The 8,968-nt window shown below is 41.1% G+C and overlaps 1 protein-coding gene across 2 annotated transcripts in view; it reads right to left on the bottom strand.

Annotated features, from left to right (window-relative positions):
• Positions 1-698: 698 nt before the first annotated feature.
• Positions 699-8,968, bottom strand: part of secisbp2l (SECIS binding protein 2-like) — a 28,068-nt gene continuing 19,798 nt past the window's right edge. For both annotated transcript variants that reach the window (XM_084747054.1, XM_084747138.1), the window contains exons 13-18: positions 8,787-8,919; positions 8,510-8,672; positions 5,081-5,301; positions 3,062-3,216; positions 2,665-2,884; positions 699-1,559 (exon numbers count right to left, since the gene is read on the bottom strand). In XM_084747054.1, coding sequence (XP_084603180.1) covers positions 940-1,559; positions 2,665-2,884; positions 3,062-3,216; positions 5,081-5,301; positions 8,510-8,672; positions 8,787-8,919 — 1,512 coding nt within the window. In that variant the 3' untranslated portion in view covers positions 699-939. The remainder of the gene's footprint in view (positions 1,560-2,664; positions 2,885-3,061; positions 3,217-5,080; positions 5,302-8,509; positions 8,673-8,786; positions 8,920-8,968) is intronic.

The raw sequence follows: 8,968 nt of genomic DNA, 5'->3' as shown, positions 1-8,968 counted from the left end.
GTCTCTTTGTAGAAATGAGCGAGTTACTTAAGATAAGAGCAGTTTCATGTGTGAACGACTTTCTTTCTGGGGTAAAATCTATGGCAGCTATGTTCTTGCCGCAGAAAATCTACTGGAACTAAACAATTAATTTAAATTTTATTGAAATTGCAATATGCCCTACTGCAGTTTGTGTGCAAATGTGTGTCATAATACACCACAATTTTAAATTAAATATTGTTGCGCTGCAGAGATTTCCTGGCCTACATATAATATTCAAATTGTATCACAGCCAAGATAACTGCATTTACATTTTTTAAAAAATCACTCAGCCCATTTGTTGCGAGGACTGACTTTATTTTCAACTAGAAATAAAGTTGTTCCTACATGAAACTGCTAACAATATGGTGTGTGGATTACCTTGAGCATGAGGGTCATGATTTCTGAAAAGAGAAACTGGTGCAGAATTTTTCAAATGTTTTTTTTTTTTTTTTTGTTTGTTTTTTTGGAACTCTGAGAACCAAAAATCGAGCTTCGTCATACTGGAGAGAAAGCAGACATCTCTACAGTTGATATCTAGAAAAATCTGCAACTCACACCAAAACAATCTAGTTAAATAAACAGCAGTACAGGTAATACATGTCCTTTTAACATAGTGTTTTTCCTGCATGTCTCTATGATGTGTAATGTTAGACAGCAAATCACTTAGTTAATTATTAATGCTTAAGAGCTCGCTGATGGGATTTATTCCAGGTATTGAAATTTGGTACGGAATGACAAAGTGTTATTAAGCAGTACTTGATAGGATCAAAGCGATTCGGTGCCATAAAGGTAGTGAAGTTTGGTACCCAGCCCTGCAGAGGAGGAGGAGCTGCTGGCTGTAGTGAGGAGGGATGTGTGTGAGTGTGACAGAGAACAGAGGGAATAAATGGACGTAAGAACAAAGGATGAGAGGTGTCATCAACCCGCGACCTTCTTAGGCTCCACTTGCTCTTTGCCCTCGATCCCCATCTCTGTGATGTCCGCTGAATCCAGGTCCTCCTCGTCCTCACTCTGCCCTCTCTCCTCTTCGTCGTCTTCCTCCTCTTCCTCCTCCTCGTCTGTGCTCTCCTGGCTCTTTCCCAGCTGCAGGTTTTCCAGGGTCTTCGACACCCAGGATTCGATGCGGCTGGTGAGGGTGGGCACCTCCACAGAAATGGGTTCAGGAGTGTAATCCTCCTCCTCGTCGTCCTCCTCCTCCGCCTCTTCCAACATCCCGGGGACCAGAGTGGAGGTGGTGGAGGTGATGGAGGAGTTCAGGGGGCCGCGGCAGCTCCCGTCCAACGAGCCCGTCTCCGTGCTCTGCTGAGAGGCCAGCTCAAGACGGTCGTCTGCCCGGACCTCGTCTCTCTCGCCGGTCCCCTGTGTCGGAACAGCTGCTCTTGGCTGAGGAGCAGCAGAGCCAGGAGGGGCGGCGCTGGGGGCGGCTGTCGGAGCCTCAACGTCTCTCTGGGCGGCTGTGGAAGGTGCAGGGCGACTCAGCTCGGCCTCCACAGGCTCTAGTGCATCTGAAGTCTCCACCATACTCCTCCAGTTGGTCTCTGAAGGAATTAATAGATTTGTTATGCTCTGTTTTCTTATCACAGCAACATTAAAGACTTATTATGTTCTTTTTGTTTGCATTTTATGCTACCTTATGCTCTTACTCAACTACATTTCAGAGGGAAATACTTTTCACTGTGCTACATTTCACAGCTATAGATACTAGTTACCTTTCAGATTAAGTCAAGTCAGTTTTTTTTTATATCGCACCAAATCATAACAGAAATAATCTCAGGGTGCTTTTCATATAGAGCAGTTCTAGACTGTAATCTTTAAAATAATATTGACAGAGACCAAACACACCCACCAAGAGAGAGCACTAAGGTGACAATGTTGTGAAAAACGTCCTCGAAAAGAACCGGGTTTTAGGATGGGTGGCCTTCTGCTGTGGTCAGTTGTTTATATATGTGTTGAAAAAAGGATCCTCATAAATCATTGAGATTAAATTAGAACCGCAGTAATGGCAATTTTCTAGGATTTTTGTAAAAGTCTGACATGCAGATTCTGATTTTGGTCAATTGAATTTATTTTACTTCCTAAGAACTATAATTGACAGAAACATTTTTGCAACTTCTCTTTGATGGAAAATTAAATTATGTGTTCATAGTAAAACACTGACTAGATTTGGTGCATGGCGCATCATGCACTACAGGATATCATTAAGATTATTGTGCCAGAGGGAGCACAATCTCACATGATCTCATTTGGGAGGCAGATGTAAACAAAACTACTACTTGCTGTAGTCTTGCCTTGCAGTAAGAAAAAAACAAAAGCAGACTGAGTAAAGAGACTGGATGAGAGAATATTTGCGGAGAGGCGGTCAACACGGATTGTCTTTTCTTCAGGGAGAACTGGAGGTGAAATCTGTAAATGTCAGTTTTAATATCTGTCAACAGTAGCAGTACTTAGAACGTTTAGTGCTGTTTGACAACACCATCAGCTGCTCCATCTCCATGTAATCTTGTCTCTCTCCTCTTTATCCGTTCTTGGAGTCTAACTCCTCCTCTTCACATATTATATATAACATTAATATTCCACCGCTGATACAAATAACTTCAATATGACAAAGATGAAGAGCAGAGAGCCAGAGATTAGGGTTCTTACCGTACTCCTTTTCATTGACCTCTGAGATCGGCTCAGAGAAGATGGAGCAGAAGGAGATAGCGGAAGCAGCAGAGTGGTTGCGGGAATGCCCCATGTGGTGCGGGACTTTCTTGTCGTTTTTCAGAGCCTCCTCGGCCTGCTCCTGCTCCAGAGCTGACACCATGTCCTTGTAGGCCTTCCTGGCCTCTTCTGTCAGAGACACCAATCTGTTGAAGAGACCCTGCGGGAGGGAGAGTGATTTAACCAAGTCAGCGAGAGAATAAAAATACAAACATACAAAAAAAAAAACCCCAGTTTTTTAGAGATGACCCTGATCTGGTGTATATTTTATTTTTTCAATTATTTGCCTGACATTAAGATAGACAGATAAAGTTTTTAGTGGATGGGAGTGCCTTACCTCAGCTCCAGAATAGTTAAAAATGCCAACCACACTAACAGGCACTAGTTTGTTGACACAGCGTCCAAGAGCCTTTCTGCCCAAGGCAAACACAAACGGGATCTCCTGCTCCCGAGCCATGGCAATTACATTGTACAAAGCTTCATCCAAACCACCTAAAACACAGAAACAAATAATGACTCAATATAGCAAAAATGTAAGTGAGGAAAAAACAGAAACTATCAGCTGATAAGTCGAACACTAGAGTGCAAAAACCTGCTGTTTTGGTGCATTTGTCAGTCTGTGACTGCTGGGTTTGTATGCAGTGAAAGTTTTCTGCGTGTTCATCATGAGCTCTTCTTTTTCAGAAATGTAAGCTTTCAAATATCTAAGAGCTTCTCTACGAAAGAAGCTCAACACAGCCAGGCTTTCTTTGCATAAGCTGGCTTGACGAAACCTCAAACTCCAGTCAGAGATAACAGGTATCACGGTGGTGGTGTTCGACTTGCTTTGTTAACCAAGGCTCCACAAAATGGGGAGAGCCGCCTACTTCAGTCAAGGGGAACAAGTCGTTGTAATGGAGAGTTATAAAAAGTATATTAGGGTAAAAATCAACACTGTTGCTGCAAATAAGGCAAGAGAGGAATGCTGCCAGAAAATTACTAATTTACTTAATGTGCTGATAATGCCTGCTGTTTAATTCTAATGTGACAAGTGGACATTAAACAATTAAACTTGATACTGCCGGTCTGACACTGTCCCGTAACAAAGGATACGAGGAAATCACCAGAAGGTGAAATGAATGTTACTGAGTGAATACTATCTGTGATAAATAGGACTAAATAGACTAATCAATTTTCTGATCAGTGCTGCAATATCAGCAGTGTAAAACAGACTTGGCAGAAAATCAGGATCGAGACATTATTCAAAGTGTCTAAAGCTGCTTCATCATTGTTTCAGTGTGTGGGTGAGCTGCTGTGTAAATCTTAAAATGACAATGACTTGAAGCAAACAGGGATAAAAAAAAAAAAATGTTTTCTGCATCACCACCTGAGGTTCACCTGGCAATGTGATGCATAGAGTTCTGCTGTAATTACATTATACAGCTTTGTTTGGTGACATTACAAACATATGACTCAGCTGGTTTGCATATATATATATATATATATATAAAAAACATCTTCCATCAGCTGAGAACCTATATTGCTCATAAAGAACATCACCAGGAATAGAGTTAGTTAAAGAATGGCACTTTTTACAGCCTATTTAATCTGAAACTCTGAACATAACCTGCTCTGGACCAGGTTATGAGTTCATCATAACTTACCATCATAAAAAAAGAGCCACCTTGTGACACTGAAAACTCTGACCTTAATCCTGCTTCATAGTACTGCCCTGTTGTTTTTTGACCACTTGAGGGCAGCGGAAACAAGTTGTGAACACAACACTGACTAAATGATCATCACCTTTGATCACCATCACCGAGTTTATATGGCAAACCTGTTTGAAAAGTTACTTATTTACATATCCAGCAGTTACAGAGGAAGATAATCATTCATTTGGACTTGTTTTTGTGGCAGCCTGGTGAACATTAGTCCAGTAATCTGTTTTTTGTCCCTGCCAACTTCCAAAGGAAATATCACTATGATCACCAGCTATTCACTAACTGTGTCCATCTGGTCTTTGTTGCTGTGCAGGTACCGTACAGTGGCTTTTTAAAGGTTTTTGCTGAAAGCAACACTATGAGAGCAATGAGAGTAAAACAAAACGGTGAAGTTGCAGTTGAATAGCTAGACAATGACCTGAAACACTCTAAAAAGCCCTGTAAAGCCAAGTGGAACTGCAGATTTTGTTGTTAATTCCCTGCAGGTTCATCACTACAAGAAACCCTTTTCACATTGATTTCACATTGTCATTTGATACATAGTTATTTTAAAATTTTCTATTAGAGCTGCTTAAAAATGTTTACAGCTCTGACAGTCGGATCTCAAATAATAATAAACAGACTGATGCTGGAGACAGTGCTGCAACATTGTTCACCTTTGGCCTGGATCTTCTCACAGTTGGGAGAGATGATGACACATTTAATCTTGTGCAACTTCATGTGCTTGGTGACTTCTCTGAGACCCATGACCAGGCGGCGTTTAGATTTGGCCTTGGTAGGATCTTTCTGGTAGACCCGCTCCTGGAAGCGAACCAGTTCCTGCAGCAGCAGAGTCACGCTCTCATCGATCTCCTTACTTAGCACTTGATTGCAGTACCTTTAGGAGGGAAAACATGAGAGGGAGAAGAAAAAAAGAGGTTACACATTTTCACAACAGTGGCTGCATTCTAATACCCATACTACCACATTATTTAGCAAAGGCTTCAACTAAAGATTTTCATTACTGATTGATCTGTCAATTATTGTGTCTTCAAATGTTTTGTTTTGCCCGAGCCCAAATTTATTCAGGCTTATCTCATAGACAACTAAAAAACACAGAAAATATCGATATTTAACAAGCTGGAATCACAGATTTTTTTTCCTAAATAAAAAAAATATTCAAACTGATTTATCGATTATCAAAATATTTGGCAATTACTTTAATTATAAATAAGTAATTCTTGTAGCTGTAATCCAGTGTACCAGAAAAAGATTCAGCCTGTCCCAATACCTAGTATGTCAAACGCAGTATGCCAAAAATATCAGGATGTCTTAGTGCATCCGCTCACATTTTGCAGCGAGCAAGCCAGCATGTTTTTCTGGCTATTCTGACCCATAATCCTCTGCACAGTGGAAGATACCCAACGTTGACTAAGCCGGAGACGGCACAGACAGGTGACAGCTCACTGACAGATGACAGAACCCACGATGACAGATGACAGCAGATTCCAGTGTAAAGCTGTGTTGCCAAACCGCATGCTTTGTCTTTTTACTTCAGATTTCACAGACTGCAACGGATGCATGATCAAGAGGTCAAAGTTCAACAAACAATGTTATGACAAAGTAGTACATCCTAATTGTATGCATACTGCATGCAACTGCAGTAAGTATGCAATTTGGAACAAGGCTAGTGTTTTCATCTTTTGGTTGGCTACCTTTGTTGCCACCTGACCACTTTTCTGGATCACGGCAGAAACACACCGCAAGCTGAAATGTCGATGCGCTGCCTGCTTCCATTTGGTGCTCATGTTTATCAATTGGACTGAACACACAGAGCGCACCCTGGTGCAGAGCTTTACTTTTTCAGTGGTCGACAAGCAAATCTGACATGAAAAGAGACTGACAATTTTTAAATGATATATATGATATAAACTGAAATTGAATTAAAATGATTCTGAAAAATGATAAAATAAGTATCCCATAATTTCCAGCTCTTTTCATTTCTCTCCATCTCTCCCTGCTGTTCAAGTGGAGTTTCAATTTCCCTGATTTCTTTCTTCCACATGATGAAATATAACAATCTGTCCATCCACTGTATATTTTAGAAATAGTATCACTGCTATTTGTAGTTGTATTTTTATTTAAATTCTGTACTTATTCCACAGATCTGTCATTGTATCTACAGGAAAGGAGAGAGACGAGCAGAGCAGACAGGCCAGAGGGAAGGAGGGTACACATTTCATCCATGAACACATAAAAAGCTTATTTTAAAGATCAGCTGCAAAATGTGCTTTTGGTGTGTTCAGCCAAGAGTCTGCTTGCTTCAATAATGACATGTTGCATCTCTTTGTGGTGCTTCAGCGTGTTTCTGCTGTCAGGATCAGCCTCACAGCGTCTCATGTATACCGGCAGCAGTTTTGTGGTTTGATGAGATATCTATCGGAAGGTCGACGTAGCGTGGCCTGAGGGGCAAGTGTCCTGGAGGTCAGAGCTGAGAGGAGGAGCTTGGCTACAGAGGCCTTTTGGATGCTTTAAATGCAAAATCTGTTAGAGAAGGGCGGGTTGGGACAATAGGCCCACAGCAGAGGACACAGAGGGACAAAGCTGTGTCTGTGACCACTGGCATACATTTTTTCTGAGGAGGGACAATGTGCTAGGCATCTGTGCCATACTCTACAATTCTTTATTGTACAATCCCGTCCTTAAAAACACCCGTTTACTTTCAGAGTACACTGCTCACAGCCAAGGCTCTGTGATGTTTGAGTGGGACAAGTATTTGCTTTGCGAATCTTTTTTTTTGTTACCACGTTTTGCATTTTTGAGACATTCCAAATGCTGGGGAATCCTACAAAAGGTCCCCATTCAACATTCTGCTTTTCCCTCCTTTAACATCCACAAAAATCCTGATCAGCTTCTACCAGACAATCAAAGAGAGCATCCTTACAGGAGGCATACTGGTGTGGTTTGGCAACCTGACTGAACAAGACCACAAGCATCAAGGAAGGAGAATTAAAACATATATATAAAAAAAATCATAGGAAAAACCACCGCCACAGGTTCAGGACAGTTAAACCTGGCATTCCTGCACAGTTTCTAAAGTCAAATTCAAACACTTTTCAGGGTTTGTCAAGCTTTTCCAGCACCTTACGGGTGTGGTAAATGACTTTTACACTTTATTTATGTGCTCAAAATTATTACGCCATATTTCATTTCTTCCTCACAAGATAACCAAAATTAGGTTTCATGATAGATCGGGTGACAACATTTCATGTTTCAAAACGTGCATATAACCTGGCTGAGCACAATGAGCACAAAACACACAATTACTAGACAAATAATTTCACTTTCAATAAAATCCTCTCCCTTTTTTTTTTTTCATTTTCATTTTCACGCCAACGCTTGTTGAAACAGTAACCTCCCGCCATGTGGTCATCTGTTAGCCTCCCATTCACGGTTCCATCAGAGTGCTCACATCAACAAAGGCAGCTCACACTAAATGTGGGCACACGTGGCGGCAAGAAAGGCTCAAGCAGAATCATTTTCACTTTGTGCAAAAGGCAAAAACAATCAGGCTCTCTGACTTATTTCATTTCTTTATCTAAAAACCAAACTTGTCAGACAGAGAGCAGTTTCAAGCACTTTTTTTAACCTTGAAAACAGTCCATTAAAATTCACGTTTTCAAGGATTTTAAGCACCTGTAAGAACCCTGTACACCATTGGTTGCAGGAGGAAGGCCCTTAGCATCATGGAGGACATGAACCACCCAGAACATAGTCTGTTGTCACTCCTTCCCTTGCAAAAACACTTAAGGGGCATCAGAGCTCTGACCAGCCACCTAAAAGGCAATTTTTACCCTCAGGTGGTCAAAATACTGAATGTATGCACTTACCATAACCTTATTATTATGTGGAATTTATTATTTATGTATTCTTTTTGTTTTCTTGCTTTTAATTGTTAAAAAAATTACTTCTTTATTTGTACACAGTTTTAACAGCCAAGAGAGCCACTGTACACACATTCCACTGCATTTGAATGTGCATGGTACTTTTAAGTGTACATGAAAATACACCTGAGCCTTGAATGTGGGGTAAGAGCGAGTACTTACTCTCTGAAACGTCTGCTGTGGATCTTGGTGATGGCGTTTGAAGCCATGGGACTCCCAATGCCAGAGCTGGCAGGTGAACCCTGGGATACCGGGGTGATGCTGTATGGAGAGTTCTGACTGGCCGGGGAGAGGGAGGCATCACTGGGCATGCTCAGACCATTCTCTGTGGTACAAAAAGCAGACCACAAATAACAATTACAAAATGCATCGTGGATAAAAAATAAATAAATAAATAAGGGTACAACTGAACTGTTTTCACTTGTTAATAATGAATTACCTTCTTGGGATGCAGGCTCTCGTGAAAGGTCATCGGTAAAATTTAGAGACTCCTCCCCGTGCTCCTCCTGGCCTGAGGACTCTTGTTCTACGCTCGTCTTCCCTTTCTTTCCTTCACGTTCCTTCAAGATAATCTATCAAAACACAAAACAAACACAAAATGTCAAAAACAAGAATACTTAA

The sequence above is a fragment of the Lutjanus erythropterus genome, chromosome 1 (genome assembly GCF_056507025.1).
Source record: "Lutjanus erythropterus isolate fLutEry1 chromosome 1, fLutEry1.hap2, whole genome shotgun sequence".
Classification (NCBI taxonomy): domain Eukaryota; kingdom Metazoa; phylum Chordata; class Actinopteri; order Lutjaniformes; family Lutjanidae; genus Lutjanus; species Lutjanus erythropterus.
Note: the sequence above shows the minus strand (reverse complement) of the source record. Positions and strands in the feature narration are given on the sequence as shown.